At 32.4% G+C, this 18,927-nt stretch overlaps 1 protein-coding gene across 1 annotated transcript; it reads left to right on the top strand.

The window, feature by feature from the left end:
- Positions 1–11,987: 11,987 nt before the first annotated feature.
- LOC139523629 (uncharacterized) lies at positions 11,988–17,395 on the top strand. The gene is made up of 2 exons (XM_071317794.1): positions 11,988–12,366; positions 16,207–17,395. Exons 1-2 carry the CDS (start codon positions 12,033–12,035, stop codon positions 16,806–16,808), a joined length of 936 nt encoding a protein of 311 aa, XP_071173895.1. The 5' UTR covers positions 11,988–12,032; the 3' UTR covers positions 16,809–17,395.
- Positions 17,396–18,927: the final 1,532 nt, after the last annotated feature.

Raw genomic sequence — 18,927 nt, 5'->3', positions numbered from 1 at the left:
TGATGGTTTATTTTAATAACAATAATTATTTTTCGTTTAATAATCATTAATTATGATCTTAATTTGTCAAACTCTAATCCCCTAAATAAAGACAGTTTTGAATATAAGTACGTTCCATTTTGAGCTAAATTTATGCTGGTTGACAAATAAACATTAACAAAACTATTTTAGAGACTTCAATATGCAAGCGCAATATTCATTGTATTGTAGAATAGGCAAGTATTGTATAGATAATGAGTGCATCATTTAAATGACTCGCTTGTATATGAACTGCCAAGCAAGGCACGATGCCCTGAAACTCGGCAATCAAATGCAGGACTTCATGAAAGTTTGGAGAGCTGAAAATGTTGCTTCGGAAATTGGTCATGTCTATCACCTAACAACTGATTCACAGATTTATATATCATATAAAACTTACAATAAGGATCCAAAGTTACAGTATCACTCTTGATAGAAACTTTTTGAAGGTCATCAGTTGCCTGACATGATATGTCTTTTCCTTTATCCAACATAGTACTTGTGTGTATTGTTAACTTATTGTTCACAGTTACTCCTCGAGGGTTCCCATTAAATTGATATGACAGGTGGGAAGTCCTATATCCTGCAGGCCACCGTTGTACCATTGAAAGACATGTTCAGGTTATGTTTTCACCGACAAATGGGTGCTCAGAGCTAAGCGTTAACGTTGATTTCATTGGTTTAGCTACAAGATATATGAACAGATTAGATTATAGTTTATTTGATTAAAATTGAATATGGATGTTAACTTTTCACCATGGACGAGATGACCAGGATGCTATCAACTAAAGGTCATCGAATGAACTTCGAAAATGATCAAATCCAGTATCGCAAAGCAAGCTATAAAAAGCCCCTATATGACAGAATTGAAATTTATGCAAAAAGAGTCAACCAACGGCCTGTTTTTAGAACCAAACATAAACAAACATAAACAAACAACAACAACAACAACAACAACAACAAATACAAGTATGAAATGCAGCAGCAAACGACAATTGTTGCATAACAGACTCTTAATTTGCCAGAGAACATAATAATGTGACAGGGTTAAATATAGTCAGTGATAATATTGAACGCCCATCTCTCATTAAACTTAGGACTGTAAAGTACCGGCATAACATACGACCAAACTGTCAAACAATAGGCCATTTAAATGTTTTTTGGGATACGGGTTTCAGACAAATCTGTCATGTGACTTCCATCAACACGTGACAAAAATGTATGCATCTTTTTTTCTAACACATGTTGAGCAAACAAAAATATTTAGAAAATTAGAATTTAATAAGATGATAACACTCCCTCAGTCTTAAGATCATGGTTAGACAACAATGAATAATGTCAGTCGGGAGTTTCTCTCATGTCCTCGGTGAGGGTGCACTTCGATCCGTTTGTAGTAGCCAATGGTGATTCCATAACTTTCTATAAATTGGGTGGGGCACTAACTGCCACAACAGAGGGGCCAATCCGAGACGGAATACTTTTAAATACATGTAATATGAGAGTTTTTAACGACCTTTACTTGCTAAATCTGCCTATTTGGCCCACATCTTTGATATATCTTTTCCTTTATCAAGAATGACAAGTTTGTGTAAAATTAATTTTTTGTTGTTGGAAACGCCTCTTGTATTCCGCATATATTTAGAGGTAAAGTTTGAATATCCGTTGTACAATTGAATGACAAGTCAAGGTAATGGTATCACCAACAAATGGATGATCAAAGCTAAGGGTTAAAGTTGGTTTATTTGGTTTAGCTAGAATCAGAGTGGGTTCAATACTTTCAATGTAATTGATTAAATTACAATAACTTCGTCAATTGTACGATAAAATTTAATTAATGATTACATAATTTCTCAAAGTAGCTGATATAATAGATGATTACATTGGTAAGTAATCATGATTACAACTGATTAAAATGAATTTGTCAATAAAAAACTTTGAATGCTGTGAAAAGTTTATAACTGTACCATGTTTTGAGAAAGAGTTTTACTTGATACATTTTCTACATTAACAAATGCCTTTACTAAGTAAGGAATATGACAATTGTTATAAATCCATTAATTTGATGTGTTTGAGCTCTAGAATATCCATTTCAATGGAGTACGTCATTTTGTTATTTTACTTTTTTATATGCTATCAAATTTTAACTCCATTTAATATATCACAAAGACTCACAACATATACTTATAGATTATCGCTATTTTACCTATGACGACGTTGTCAATTTCATGTCAATTTCGTTAGCAACGCCACGTGGCCTCCTTAGTTTCTAGCGATATTTTTTCCATCTCAAGCAAGAAGCATGATATGAAAATTATCACAAAAAAAGATAACAAAAAAAGGCATCAAATAGCGATAAATAATATATATATGAACTTTTTGTCACTAGTTATGGTCCTTTACACTGTACCATTATATAATTATTAATCTTTGAAATGTATTCATACAGAACCTCCTCAGAGACAGAATAAAAAAAAATCTTTCAAATGATTTAGTTTAACTCTCAGGTATATTGATGATGTCATGTTACTCAATCATCCATATTTCAATGAGTGTTTACATCTCATATATCCCAATACACATCTATAATATTAAAATAACGAGGTCAAATTTGTCAGCCATCATGGAGTAAAAACGACAAATCAAAGAATTAAACTTTATATATGGTTAATATAGGGCAATGGTGTTGATTAAAAATTACACCACTCTAGACCCTTTTGATTTTCACATTAATTAATATTGCCAATAATTAACAAGTTCCGGGTCGAATCCGATACTGATACCAATAGTATATTCACCTGTTACCTATTATCTTATCTGTACGTTCCTCATCGGACAGGCGCACTACCAAACAGTGTATTTAGGATTTTGCTAAATACACGGGTCGGGTCATAAACACAGGGTTGACACTACTAAATTCAATCATTGTCAAATTGTTCCCTATTGTAGTATTTTAATCAGTAAGACTTTCTAAGAGGACCATACGAATACTAAAAATATGGACTAAAAATAAGGCGTATGGGTAATTTTTTTCAATTTGTTATCGGGCATGACGTAAAACAGCGAATCAAAGAATTCAACTTTATTTATAACTAATATATGACAATCATGATGTTGATAAAAAAAATACTCCATTCCAGGACCTTTTGTATTCCAAATAATTAATATTACCATTATGTGATAAGTTCCAGGTCGACGGGTTCAAATTGAAAGATTTTGAAAGCAGATAAAACTGTGCATATTATAATCGGCATGAATTTATCAGATGACAATACCAATACTAAAATAAGGCTTACGCATACTTTAATTCAGTCACGGACCCGCGATATCAAGAGTGTGCTCTGGTGATATTAAAGGTGATGAAAAAAAGAAAGCTTAAAATTGATATACCATACGTCTGATGTGTTTTCTCTCAAACAATTTATGACTTTTGATCCACGGTTTACTACTGTTGCCTTTATCATTGTTTATTATGTTAACAGATTTGATAGACCGATTTGTCAGTGTTTTTACTTACTTTACACATGTTGTCCCGGTCTGGGATGTTGAGATTCAAATTAAGTCGTCAAATCTGTAATGTTATTGGTTGTCCTAACTTTGATTTTGATATTTCAATTAAATGTTAACTTACAGGTCGGTGACACATACATACCAAATGGCACTTGCCATATGGACGCTCGCGGTTTACTCTTTTTGTAATTAGGTTAATTCCCTCAAATTTTATTTGTTAATTTTATTTTTCTCTTCTTAATCGAAAACTGACGTTTAGAATATAACGATAAACATGTAGCCGTCCAATTTCGAACTTGATCTATTTTTTGTGGTAATAAGCATTGTATATAAGTTTTACATCATTTTGTTTAGACAAATAAAGTAAGTGAACAAAAACGAAAAATTCTGCAATTTATGTTTATAAAGTGACATAACCCATGAACAGTAAAATGACTTACCCAACTTGATCAGGTTTTGTGGTAAAAGGCATTGTTTATATGTTTTATAACAATTGGTTGAGGAAAACGTAAGTTAGAGAACAGAAACCAATTTTGGGATGTACGCGACAACGGCTTGACGGTTGAGGGTAAACATTGATGTCTCCGCTACGGCGAGTAAAAAATAAACAAATAGCAGAACATAAAACAAAAATTTGATTATTATTCAGTATACGCATATGACACCTGAAGGCATTTCTGATAATAAAAAAAAGTTTGAAATGCTCTTCAACTCCCTACTTTATTTGGCCTTTTTAACTTTTGTCGATTCTAGTGTCACTGATGAGTCTTTTGTAGAAGAAACGCGCGTCTGGCGTAAATACAAAATCTAATCCTGGTATCTATAATGAGTTTATTTCCAAGAAGAAAATTTTCCAGCATAGTTTAACTGGAGTGAATGTAAACAATTTAAGACGCCGCTTGGCCTTCAAATATAAGAAATACTTAAACCGTATACATATAGTTACCTGTACAAGGCCATGACATGAACAATTGGAATCAATTCAAAACCGATAAAAAAACCTTAAAAACAATAGATGCAAATCACCAACATAACAGTACTCTCAGTTACTAAAAATAAGCTAAGAGTCAATTACAACTATAAATAAATCATGTTCTCCATGACTAAAGCACCAATTAGAAGACATCCAACGGATTAACCGTAATGCCATTATAAATAATATTTTCTCATTTGTATTAAATCTTTGTATACATTTTTCGGTGTAAAACCCTGACTATTCAAATTTAGTAAAGAACAATTATTGCTGTCTGTGCTAGATATAAATACTTAAAGTTGGAAAATATCCGCTGTTAAAAAGGAACATTCTTGTTTAAGAAAAAGGTAATGCGGTATTTGGTTGTTTCAAGCAAAAAGAGTATCAAAATGACGGGGAGTGATCATAAATTTATTAATCAAATGTTATTTGGACTGATCTTTACCGAGTTTGGCATAAAATATGGGAAGATTAGAAATCCCGTCTTATGTCATAGTTTTACACTTTATTTTCAGAAAAAATACAACAGAAAAAATTACAAATCTATACGCCACATTAAGAACAGGGGTTTGGTTGGGAATCATTTTAAAAATAGAGGGCTACCAAAATCTGAACACAAAATGTAACAAGATAGTTTGAATGCACCAGCTACGAACTTTTGAAATTGATAGTCCAAATAAAAGAGATATCAACAGATGTAAAAATAGACTTGTATTTTTGTCCTTCTGATGAGTTAAGCCTTTTTCAACTGATTTTTATAGTTCGTTCTATGTTGTACTGTTATACCACTGTCCCAGGTTAGGGGAGGGTTGAGATCCCGCTAACATGTTTAACCCCGCCACATTATTTATGTATGTGCCTGTCCCAAGTCAGGAGCCAGCTGTAATTTAGTGGTTGTCGTTTGTTTATGTGTTACATATTTGTTTTCTTTCATTTTTTCACATGAATAAGGTTAGTTTTCTCGTTTGAATTGTTTTACATTGTCTTATCGGGGCCTTTTATAGCTGACTATGCGGTATGGGCTTTGCTCATTGTTGAAGGCCGTACGGTGACCTATAGTTGTTAATGTCTATGTCATTTTGGTCTTTTGTGGATAGTTGTCTCATTGTCAATCATACCACATCTTCTTTTTTATATTAGTAAACCAAAGGAATAATTCTTGAACGCCATTAAATTTATACAATACAATTGGATATTTTGTACGAATTGTATAAAAAGTTTCAGCAATGTCTTCAATTCAAAATCTGCATATTGGATACATATGTTTATAACTTACCTGTTACAATTAACAAACAGCACCCATTCACCTGATTATTATCTTCTGTGATGTATAGCCCAGTATCTGTCTCGTTCACATTGTTAATGATGATATTGATCTTATGGACATCCGTTGACAACTTGTCATATTTGTATTTTGTAGATTGAGAAGTAGGAATTATACCGCCTTGGACATTATATATGATATTCAACGAGGGTGAAAAAACAGCGCAAAAGTCCATGATACCTGTCTTCCAAGCTAAAGAAACATCTTCATTGGTATCAGCATTGACCGTATTGTCTGAAAATATAAAAGCCATGTTAATATTACAATGAAACAATAACAACTAATGTATACACGAACGCGATCAAATAACAAAATAGTGAAAACAGATAAAATAGGAATTCAATTTATAAAACCTCGAAATGCTCAATATTCTTTTTAAAAATCTAATAAATATTACTAGTCAAAAAAAGTAAAATCACAAAAATACTGAACTCCGTGGAAAATTCAATAGGAAAGTCCCTAACCACATGGCAAAATCAAATGACAAAACACATCAAACGAATGGACGAAAACTGTCATATTCCTGACTTGGAACAGGCATTGTCATTTGTTCCCAATAAAATTTAAAAAATGACTTTGTGCGATCAGTATTTAGAAGTTATCATCAATAAATACTATATGTTGTAAATCGTATCAATTCGACATGGATTATGGCTCATTCGTAAAATGTGCAGCCTCACGAAGAAACTGATATCCCAATACTTTCAACTCGGTCGGAATTCAGACACAGCGCCAAAAATAAATATATATGTATGGGTTGTTACATTAAATTGTAAAGCTTATATATTATTTCCCTATTCTAACCTTCCAAAAAAATTAGATGCGACGAATTCAAATTTAGTTTAAAAATTTTAAATAGCCAGTGAAAATCATTGGATAGACAAAAGATTCTATATTATATCATGTATATTGTAAAAAAATGATTATCTGGTTATTATTTTCCTTATGAACTCATCATACATGTAGATACCAGGATTATTTTTCAGTATTTACACCAAACGCGCGTTTCGTCTACAAAAGATCCACCAGCGACGCTCGAATCCAAAAAAGTTAAAAAGGCCAAATAAAGTACGAAGCCGAAGAGCACCAAGAAGTTTTGCCAAATGCAGCCAAGGCGACCCACTTCCGAGGAAAAGCCTTAGCATTTCAAAATTTCAAAACTTTTGTGAACAGTTAATTCATAATTTGTTTTTTTTTATACCCAATGTCCTTCGGAAGCACGAACGGACAGAATGGAGAACACGCTGAAGTACGTCCATTATTAATTTTTCCTTATTTAGATTCAATATTGAATCATGAAATAGTTCACCATTCACTATTTAATGTTAAGTGATGAATAATGAAAAATGAAATAGTTCATGTGTCGTTATTCAAGATGAAGCGGTGAATAGTGAGATAAAAATAAAACAAATTGCCTGTGACACTATAGCTATATCCCATATTTCTAAATTCGTCATGTTGGTGTTATCTAAAAAATATTCAAATTAATATTCGAAAGAAAAAAGAAAAACATTCTTTAAATTTTTATTTTTTTATTTATCTAGTTTCGGAGGATAAACAAATTGGTTTTCCTAACTATCTTTAACATGAAATTCTTTGTTTCAATGTATGGACGACCTGAATACCAAAACAAATATATAAAATTAAAATACTCTACGTTGTTTTTTTTTTTAAATTTTTAATGGATCTTTGCAATTCTTCGTCCTCTCATTATAGATATATCAAGTCAATTGTGCAACAATTACCAATAGAGGGGTAACGGAGGACCTAAATGCCAAGATACGCGTGAAAATTAAGAATAGCCAATTTTGAATAATGAAATGAATATTTTGAATAATGGACTGAACTGCTGTAACCCTTCAGGCCCTAATTATATATATACTTTATACCTCATTCGAAGGCTTACGAAGAGAGGGAAAACAGGTATATAGTCAATATGTTCCGAAACGCATATTACATGAGTATCGAAGGACCTAAATATTGAAATACCCGTGAACATTAAGAAATAGCTTATTTTGAATAATGGAATGGACTGCTGCAACCCGTCAGCACCTAATTAAGGAAATATTTATACACCAAATTAAAGCATATTAAAAAAGGAATAAACAAAGTGTAAACGATATGTCCCGCTATAACCATTAGAGGGGTCACGGAGGACCTAAATGCCAAAATACGCGTGAATGAAATGGATATTTTGAATATTGCAATGGACTGCTGCAAACCGTCAGACCCTAGTTAAGGAAATATTTATACATCAAATAAAAGATTATTGATAGAGACACAAACTGAGTATAAACGATATGTGCCGCAATGACCATTTGAAGGGTTACGGAGGACCTAAACGCCAAAATAAGCGTGAAAATAAAGAAATAGCCAATTTTGAATAATGAAATGGATATTTAGAATGATGGAAAGGACTGTTGTGACCCTTCAGCCCCTAATAAATGATATACCGTATACCTTTATCCAAAACTTACGAAGAGAGGAACAAAACGTATATAGTCAATATGTTCCCCAACGCATATTAAAAGAGTATCGAAGGACCTAAATACCAAAATACGCGTGAACATTAAGAAATAGCTTATTTTGAATAATGGAATAAACTGCTGTTACCCGTCAGCCCCTTATCAAGGAAATATTTATACACCAAATCAAAACATATTGATAAAGGAATAAACAAAGTGTAAACGATATGTGCCGCAATAACCATTTGAGGGGTCACGGAGGACCTAAATGCCAAATTACGCGTGAAAATTAAGAAAAAGCCAATTTTGAATAATGAATATTTTTAATGGATATTTTGAATGATGGAAATGGACTGTTGTGACCTTTCAGCCCCTAATTACTGATATACCGTATACCTCATCCAAAAGCTTACGAAAGGAGGAACAAAACGTATATAGTCAATATGATCCGCAACGCATATTACATGGGTATCGAAGGACCTAGATATTGAAATACCCGTGAACATTAAGAAATAGTTTATTTTGAATAATGGAATGGACTGCTGCAACCCGTCAGCCCTTAATTAAGGAAATATTTATACACCAAGTTAAAACATATTGATCAAGGAACAAACAAAGTGTAAACGATATGTGCCGCAATAACCTTTAGAGGGGTCACGGAGGACCTAAATGCAAAAATACACGTGAAAATTAAGAAATAGTCAATTGTGAATAATGAAATGGATATTTTGAATATTGGAATGGACTACTGCAACCCGTCAGTCCCTAGTTAAGGAAATATTTATACACCAACTTGAAGCTTATTGATAGATAAATAAACTGAGTATAAACCATATGTGCCACAATTACCTTTATAGGGTTCACGGAGGACCTAAATGCTTAAATACGCGTGAAAATTAGGAAAAAGCCAATTTTGAATAATGAAATGGTTATTTTGAATATTGGATTGGACTGCTGCAACCTGTCAGCCCCTAGGTAAGGAAATATTTATACACCAAATAATGCTTATTGATAGAGGAATACACTGAGTATAAACGATATGTGCTGCAATTACCATAAGAGGGGTTACGGAGGACCTAAATTCCAAAATACGCGTGAAAATTAAGAAATAGCCAATTTTGAATAATTAAATGGATATTTTGAATAATGGAATGGACTGTTGTGACCCTTCAGCCCCTTATTATAGATATACTTTATACCTCATTCGAAGGCTTACGAAGAGAGGAACAAAAGGAGTGAGGTCAATATGTTCCGCAACGGATATTACATGAGTATCGAAGGACCTAAATATTGAAATACCCGTGAACATTAACAAATAGGTTATTTTGAATAATGGAATGGACTGCTGCAACCCGTCAGCCCCTACTTAAGGAAATATTCATACACCAAATTAAAACTTATTGATAGAGGAATAAACTGAGTATAAACGATATGTGCCGCAATGACCATTACAGGGATCACGGAAGACCTAAATGCCAAAATACGCATGAAAATTTAGAAAAAACTTATTTTCAATAATGAAATGGATATTTTGAATAATGGAATGGACTGTTTTGACCCATCAGCCCCGAATTACCGATAGACCGAATACAGCTTATAAAGTGAGGAAAAAAAGGTTTATTGTCAATATGTGCCGCAACGCATATTTCAGGTGTATCGAATGACCTAAATATCAAAATACCCGTGGCCATTAAGACATAGCTTAATGAATACTGGTAAGGACTACTGCAACCCGTCAGCCCTAATATAGGAAATATTTATACACTAAATTAAAGGTTATTGATAGAAGAATAAAGTGAGTATAAACGATATGGGCCGCAATGACCATTAGAGGGGTTACGGAGGACCTAAATGCCAGACTACGCGTGAAAATTAAGAAATAGCCAATTTTGAATAATGAAAATTTAATGGATATTTTGAATGATGGAATGGACTGCTGTGATTCTTTAGCCACTGATAACTGGTAAACCTGATTCTTCATTCAAAAGCTTATGAAGAGAGGAACAAAAGGTATATTTTTGGTAAGTGCCGCAACGCATATTTCAGGAGTATCGAAGGACCTATATACCAAAATACGCGTGAACATTAAAAAATGGCTTATTTTGAATAATGGAATGGACTACTGCAACCCGTCAGCCATAATTTACGAAATATTTATACACCGAATAAAAGGTTATTACTAGAGGAATAAACTTAGTATAAACGATATGTGTCGCAATGACCATGAGAGGGGTCACGGAGGACCTAAATGCCAAAATACGAGTTAAAATTAAGAAACAGCTTATTTTGAATAATGAAATTTAATCAATATGAATTAAATTTATTTATTGAATTGATAAGACTTGGATTTGTCTCCCGTTTTATGTTTTGATTGTTGCAAGCGACACTAAAACCGGTTGTATAATACAATTTTTTCTGTTCATAAGCGATACGCAATTATCTCGTGCATTTATAGGCGGGAATTTCAATATAAAACCAGTTGTTTCGGTAGTGTTATTTCATTCTTTAACAAACTGTAGACGGGTGCAAGGACAAAAAAGGATAAAACACACATTGAAGATAAGTACTTTTGAATTTATGTTATGCTATGTGAATTCAAATTGTCATTTTGGTTTAAACATTTCATTTTGGGTTTTTTTTAATTACAATGATTTCCAGTGAACGAATAAAACACACGTTGTTGTTTATTTTTTTTTTTTTTTTTTTTAAATACTTTGAAAATACTTACGTTTTAAACGAATAGGTATACACTTATTTTATTATTTTTATTTCTTTTCTTTGAATCATAGTTGTATATACATGAATGTCTTTCGCTAACTATAATATTATTTTAATTTATCAATCTCGCCTTGTGTTTATTACTGCTTTGTGAGTATGATACTCTTAACATTTATAGTTATTTTGCAAGTTCATTGAATTAGTTTATTTCAAGTTTCACGTAAGTTTGCTATGCTGTAGGTTATGTCGGCCATTACATGTTGTGGTTCTAAGTGTAATGATACATATAAACGGCGCGTTATACATGGATATAATCTACAGCTAAACAGTTACGTTTTAAATGGGCAAGAATTTACACAAAACAAAATAGTTTTATTTTATAGTTAAAGTCATATGAAACCTCAAAAATTAAAAAAAAAATATGCATCTGTTTTTTATAACTAAATGGATAGTTTTCATTATAAAACTTTTGTACATATACTTTTTTCTGAGGAAAATTCTTTTATTCGTCCACATTTAGAAGAAGTTTACTTATTTTTAATTGCTTGCTTCCAGGAAGCAATTCGCCGACATATTTTCCGTATGCATAGTGACCTGAGCGTAACCCTCCTCGTAAAAATCCGGTGATCGCAATACGCATGAATCTGTCATTAAAATAAACAATTATCTGATTGTACATGTTAAGCACGTGCTCAATACCCATGCTTTTTGTAATTTATTTACTATAAGGTGACAATCGGTAAACTTCGGCTTCAAAACACGGCATTTAATGAGCAGCCATATTTGTTAAATCATAACAGACAGAGAGAAAAAAAATTGACGATTATACGATATATTTGCGTAAATAATGATAAAATCGTGCACAGAGGACTTATTTTGTGATATATACATGCATTGGTTCAAGAATTGGAAAAACATTATTTTTCACCACTCACTCGTTTCATATGACTTTAACATTACTTTAACTATGCACACGTGTTTAAACAAATTAACTGAATGCTTCAAATAAGATTAAAATTTTCTTTGTATGCATATTAATAATTTTAATTGTCGATGTTCATTTACTGGATATGCCATTGTAATTTTCAATGTTAATTTAAGTATAGGATGCCATTGTAATTGTCAATTTTCATTTAAATATAGGATGCCAAGACGTCGTAGACCAGCAAACAACCAAGCTGCGCTAGCGCGCAATTTAAGAAGGAGAGGGCCTCAATTGAATGAAAATGAACAACCTCCACAAAGACGTCGACGCAATGACCAACATGTTGAAGTTGTACAAGATTTGAACATGCCTAATCCTGTTCAGCCTAACCTTGACAATGACATTCAAGTTGCAGCACCTGTACCCCAGCCAATAGGTGAGGTTGATGATACTATAGTATTTGATGAACCTAATATGTTGCCAAATATAAATGAAACTGACATTTTTATTAGCCAAACAGTTAAAGAAAAAAATTGGCAATTTCAATATATTGACTTATCTATTATGCATAAAAGCAATTTCAGTAGTCAATTTGATAAGCAAAGTTATCTAGGTTTAAATGAAGATGGTAGATGGATTACTCAAACAAATCTTTCAAAAAGGAAAACCATCATTAATATTGAGACCTGGACAGACGCTTTTTTAGCTTATTCACAAGTTTTGATTCAGAGACATCCAATAAAAGCTGGTCAACTGTTTGGTTACATAGTTATAATAAGGGGTGCAGCAGCTGATAGTATTATTGAAAAGTGGTACATGTATGATCAGCAATTTAGATTAAGAGTTGCAAGAAACCCTACAAAAAATTGGAATATAATTGATTCCCAATTATGGCTTCAAATAATGGCTATTGCTTCAACTAATACTCATACTACGCAACAGCCACGCAGTAATAAATGCTATGACTTTAATTTTAAAGGAGCTTGTTCTCGTAATGGTTGTTGGTTCAGTCATACATGTTTGAAATGCTCTTTGAATCACCCATCCATAAGATGTAGAAAAAGAATAGGTGTAGATAATAACAAGCCTTGGGCGATGGGTAATGGTAATAGAACTTTTGAATCAAAAGTTCCAAATGGCAACAGACGTTTTCAGCAAAATTCTTGAAATAACTAAACCCCAAAATAATTATTATCGAAACTTTTCTTCATTTAAATTTCAGATAAAAAGAAATTTCAGTTTGACATATGGCAATTAGGCTTCTCGCCCATTAAAGTTGACATATTGGAAAATATGTTAACGGGTTATCCAAATTTTTTCTGATGCTACGTTATTATAAGATGGTTTTAAACATGGGTTTAAATTAAATTACACGGGCCCAAGATATTCAAAGGAATTTGATAATTTGATAGTACCTATTGCAAATGAAAAAACCGAAAGTCCAACAACCATTATTGAATACCTTGGTGTAATAATTGATTCGCAGAATATGATGATAAAAATTCCTTTAGACAAAATTACGAAGTTGTTGGAATTAATTGATTTCTTTTCAAGTCAAAAGAAGGTTACGCTTAAGCACATGCAATCTTTAACTGGTGGCTTAGCATTTTGTACAAAAGCCTTGCCGTCAGGAAGGGCATTTAGCAGACGTTTATATAGTTCATTAAGTCAAGCAAAAAAGCCACACCATTTTATTCGAGTTTCAAATGGGATGAAAAAAGATTTATTAGTTTGGAAATCTTTTTTGACAACATTTAATGGGCATACATATATTCAGGATTTTGATTGGGTAAATAGTCCTGATTTGGAATTGTTTACCGATAGCGCTGGTGGAAAACAATTTGGCTGTGGAGCCTTTTTGAAGGGTTCATAGGCATGTTTAAAATGGCCAAGCAACTGGGCAAAAGACATTCTCTCTGATATCACTTATTTGGAAATAGTTCCTATAGCTTTAGCAATCTTTTTATGGGGAGAGAATTTTACGAATAAAAAGATTCTTTTCCATTGTGATAATTCTGCCGTAGTGTCAATTCTAAATTCAAAAACATCAAAATCTGAACGAGTAATGTCAATTGTGAGAACAATTGTTTTGTGGACATTAAAATATATTTTCAATTTAAAGGTATACATTTGTCGTCAGTAACCAATATAATAGCTGATTCTTTATCTCGTGGACAGTTAGAAAAATTCAAAACGGCGGCCCCAGCAGCAGAAGTAGAACCTACACCAGTACCACAGGAATTCTGGGATCTCTTGATTTAAAAGCCTCAAAACTCTTTAATGCGGCTTTTTCAAATAGCACGAAAAATGTTTATGAACAGGCTGAAAAGTCTTTCCACAAATTTCTTTTAGAATGCAAATTACCAATTATGTGGCCACCTAGTCTGGACTACATGATGAAATACATAGCTTATTTGTCCAAAAAATAATTATGCGTCATCAACTTGCAGGTCTTACATTTCTGGTTTGTCTTTTAAACTAAAAGCCGAAAATTTTGAAGATATTACACAATCCTTTTTGATTAAAAAAATATTAACTGGGTTTGACAGATTATATTCACGTCCTGACATCAGACAACATATAACAGCTGAAATGATGACAAAAATGCCTAATGCATTAGTAAGAGTTTGTTTTTCTAATTATGAAAGCTATTTATTTTGGGCAGCATTTTCATTAGCATTTGGAGCTGGGGAGATTACTATTAGATCTGTCAATGACATGGGGTATGTTTTGCAGAAAGATGATGTTACAATGGATTTTAACAAAAATGTTATCTATGTTACTATTCGCTTTTCAAAAACAGACCAAAGAGGTTTGACAACTACATTGGCTTTAAAATCAAACAGTAGCCTAATGAGTGCTCTATCAAATTACAATTCAGCAAGACCAAAACAAAACGGTCCATACTTTTGTCATTTGGATGGAAAGGCAATGACTAGATATCAATTTCATTCAATTCTTACAAAAGTAAAAGCACAAAAATACTGAACTCAGAGGAAAATCAATTCGGAAAGTCCATAATCACATGGCAAAATCAAATAACAAAACGCATCAAAAACGAATGGACAAGAACTGTCATATTCCTGACTTGGTACAGGCATTTTCAAATGTAGAAAATGGTGGATTGAACCTGGTTTTATAGCTAGCTAAACCTCTCACTTGTATGACAGTCGCATCAAATTCCATTATATAGTCACCGATGCGTGAACAAAACACACAGACATAATAGGTAAAAATGTCAAAAATAGGGGTACAGCAGTCAACATTGTGTTATCATCTTAATCACTATAAAAACAACAAATGTAACGAAGAAGCACAAAAAGGCATACATCAAATTAACATCCTCATTTTGATTATATTATACGATTATATTTGTCTATGTAAAATGCACCCATCAAGGAAGGAGGGTATGGGTACTGGTGTAAAATTGCACGTTTGAAATTCGCACAGGTAGACATGAAATAATTTTGTCGTTCAAAGTATGACGGGATGCATAAATACAGTCACGCAAAATAGATATAACAAACACTGACTTAGCAGTTAAAGTAATAATAATAAATATAAAATAATAGTGTGGTTCAAAGTATGACGTGATACATAAGTACAGAGTCACGTAAAATGTATATCACAAAAAAAGTTGGTTAACAGTAATATAAGTAATATTAATGAATAAAATAATTTTGTCATTCAAAGTATGACAAGATACATAGGTACAGATTCACATCATAAAATAATTTTGTCATTCAAAGTATGACAAGATACATAGGTACAGAGTCACATCATAAAATAATTTTGTCGTTCAAAGTATGATGGGATGCATAAGCACAGAGTTACGTCAAAAGGATATCTAAAAAAAACAGACAACAGTAAAAGTAATATTAATAAAGACAAAAAAAAAGGGAATAATATAACACGTAATTAAGATGATAAACAACGTCAGTACGCAAAATCTATACTTCAAGACCATCGTGTATTATTTGTGAAGTTGATACGGAATATTTATCAACAAGTTCTGGGTACCTTCCGATGAACTTTTTTAGAAAAAGGACGAGACGTTCTTTGACATACCCCTGGTTCATAACCTTTCTGCTCAGACAAAAACATTACAATTTCTTGATTATGATGTTAAGAGATTCAATACCCATTCATTTAGAATAGGTGCAGCAACGCATGCATTTTTAAATGGAAAACCTGAAGAAGAAAATAAAAACATGGGTCGATGGCGGTCCTCTACATTCAAGCGATACATTCGTATAGATAAATTATAATCTTTCAGCAATGAGAGACATATGGATTATTGGCTCCTCCATTATAAAAAGGGCTTCTGACCATACTGAAAACAGACCAACTGGAACTAATTTAGGCTTTGACAAAAAGGGATACAACATAATTTGGCTTGGTTTGTCGGGAATGAAATGGTTTAATGTGGACAGAACGATTGATGCCACTTTCAGTTGGAGAGGAGTCCCATCAATTTTAATTATTCATTGTGGTGGAAATGATTTAGTTAATTGTTGTAATGGTGAATTGTTGTTTCACATGAGAAGTACTTTTCATTATTTAAAATGCACGATGCCGAATACATTAATTATATGGTCTTTTATTTTACCTCGTCTTAGTTGGAGGGGTGCTTTAAATAATGATAAGATTGAAAAATCTAGACGTCGAATTAATAGAGGAGTAAGGTCTTACATCAGTAAAATAGGTTGTAAAACTATTAAACATTTGGATTTTGAAGACAAACATCAAGCCTTATTTGCTGCTGATGGTGTTCATCTTTCTTTTTTGGGAAATGATATTTTCATCAATACAATTCAAACTGCAATTGATCTATTTATTGATAATTCATCAAGAACTTTGTATCCTGATGAGTTATAATACTGAATTTAATTTGAGACTGCATTCATTGGTTTAATTTACAAATATTGTTGAATTACTTGTTGCTTTGTGCAACCACACATTTAAAAAAAAAATGCATTTGGTTTAGTGTCTAATTTGAAGTATTAAAATTGAACATTTATGTAGTTACTTATATACTGAATATTTAATTGATTTGTTACGTTGATTTAACGTTAACATTTAGTTGATTTGTTACGTTGATTTAACGTTAATATTTAGTTGATTTGTTACGTTGATTTAACGTTAATATTTAGTTGATTTGTTACGTTGATTTAACGTAACCATTTAATTGAATTGCTATTTTGATTTAATGTTGAAAATTATTTGTCATTGGCTTTAATTTGTATAAATTTATCTGGCGATGTTAACAAGTTTTGTTAACTTTGGCGGAATTTATCGTATTGTGGTGCTGGAAGCCCAGTTGTCACCTCTTCAGTACTGGTTGCCCTTTACTGAATCAATGAAAAACATTAATTATATTGTCATTGAATGATTTATTCTTTGGCCTTTTGAAAATCTAATTGTTGTTATGATTTTGTTGAAAAATTAAAGCCATGACAAAATTCGCCAATTGTAAAATAGTGTTGTTTTGATTCATGAGTCAAATAATGAAATCTGGAAACACAGAAACTGTTTGTAGTCATAGGAATTCACCATTTTGCTGTATGTCGGTTTGGTAGTTTGATATCATATACAATAATGAAATTTAATCAATATGAATTAAATTTATTTATTGAATTGATAAGACTTGGATTTGTCTCCCTTTTTATGTTTTGATTGTTGCAAGCGACACTAAAACCGGTTGTATAATACAATTTTTTCTGTTCATAAGCGATACGCAATTATCTCGTGCATTTATAGGCGGGAATTTCAATATAAAACCAGTTGTTTCGGTAATGTTATTTCATTCTTTAACAAACTGTAGACGGGTGCAAGGACAAAAACCCACCACACCCTACCCCATTTAAATATTTGTTTGCTGCCGTTATGATTTATAATTACAGATTTTGTATGCAGTCTTTACCAATCGTCATAGCTTTTAAACATGTTGACATTTGATGGATGATGATGTCATCTAACAAAGCTGAACATTACAAGCAATGTGTATGGCGGAATTTATCGTATTGTGGTGCTGGAAGCCCAGTTGTCACCTCTTCAGTACTGGTTGCCCTTTACTGAATCAATGAAAAACATTAATTATATTGTCATTGAATGATTTATTCTTTGGCCTTTTGAAAATCTAATTGTTGTTATGATTTGGTTCAAAAATTAAAGCCATGACAAAATTCGCCTATTCTAAAATAGTGTTGTTTTTATTCATGAGTCAAATAATAAAATCTAGAAACACAGAAACTGTTTGTATGTCATAGGAATTCATCTTTTGCTGTATGTCGGTTTGGTAGTTTGATATCATATACAATAATGAAATGGATATTTTGAATAAAGGAATGGACTGCTGTGACCCTTCAATCCCTGATTACTGATATACCGTCAACCTCATTCGAAGGCTTATGAAGAGAGGAACAAAAGGTATATAGTTGATAAGTGATGTAACGCATATTACAGGAGTATCGAAGGACCTAAATAACAAAATACGCGTGAACATTAAGAAATAGCTTATTTTGAATAATGGAATGGACTGCTGCAACCCGGCAGCCTCTAGTTAAAGAAACATTTATACACTAAATAAAGCTTATTGATAGAGGAATAAACTGAGTATAAAGGATATGTGCTGCAATTACCATAAGAGGGGTTACAGAGGAACTAAGTACCAAAATACGAGTGAAAATTAAGAAATAGCCAATTTTGAATAATGAAATTGATATTTTGAATAATGGAATGGACTGTTGTGACCCGTCAGCCCCTAATTATAGATATACTTTATACCTCATTCGGAGGCTTACGAAGAGAGAAACAAAAGGAATCAAGCCTAAATGTTTCGCAACGCATATTACATGAGTATCGAAGGACCTAAATATAGATATACCCGTGAACATAATAAATAGCTTATTTTGAATAATGGAATGGACTGCTGCAACCCATCAGCCCCTAATAAAGGAAATATTCATACACCAAATTAAAGCTTATTGATAGAGGA

The sequence above is a fragment of the Mytilus edulis genome, chromosome 5 (genome assembly GCF_963676685.1).
Source record: "Mytilus edulis chromosome 5, xbMytEdul2.2, whole genome shotgun sequence".
Classification (NCBI taxonomy): Eukaryota; Metazoa; Mollusca; class Bivalvia; order Mytilida; family Mytilidae; genus Mytilus; species Mytilus edulis.
The sequence above is the reverse complement of the archived record's forward strand: the minus strand, read 5'-3'. Positions and strand labels throughout refer to the sequence as shown.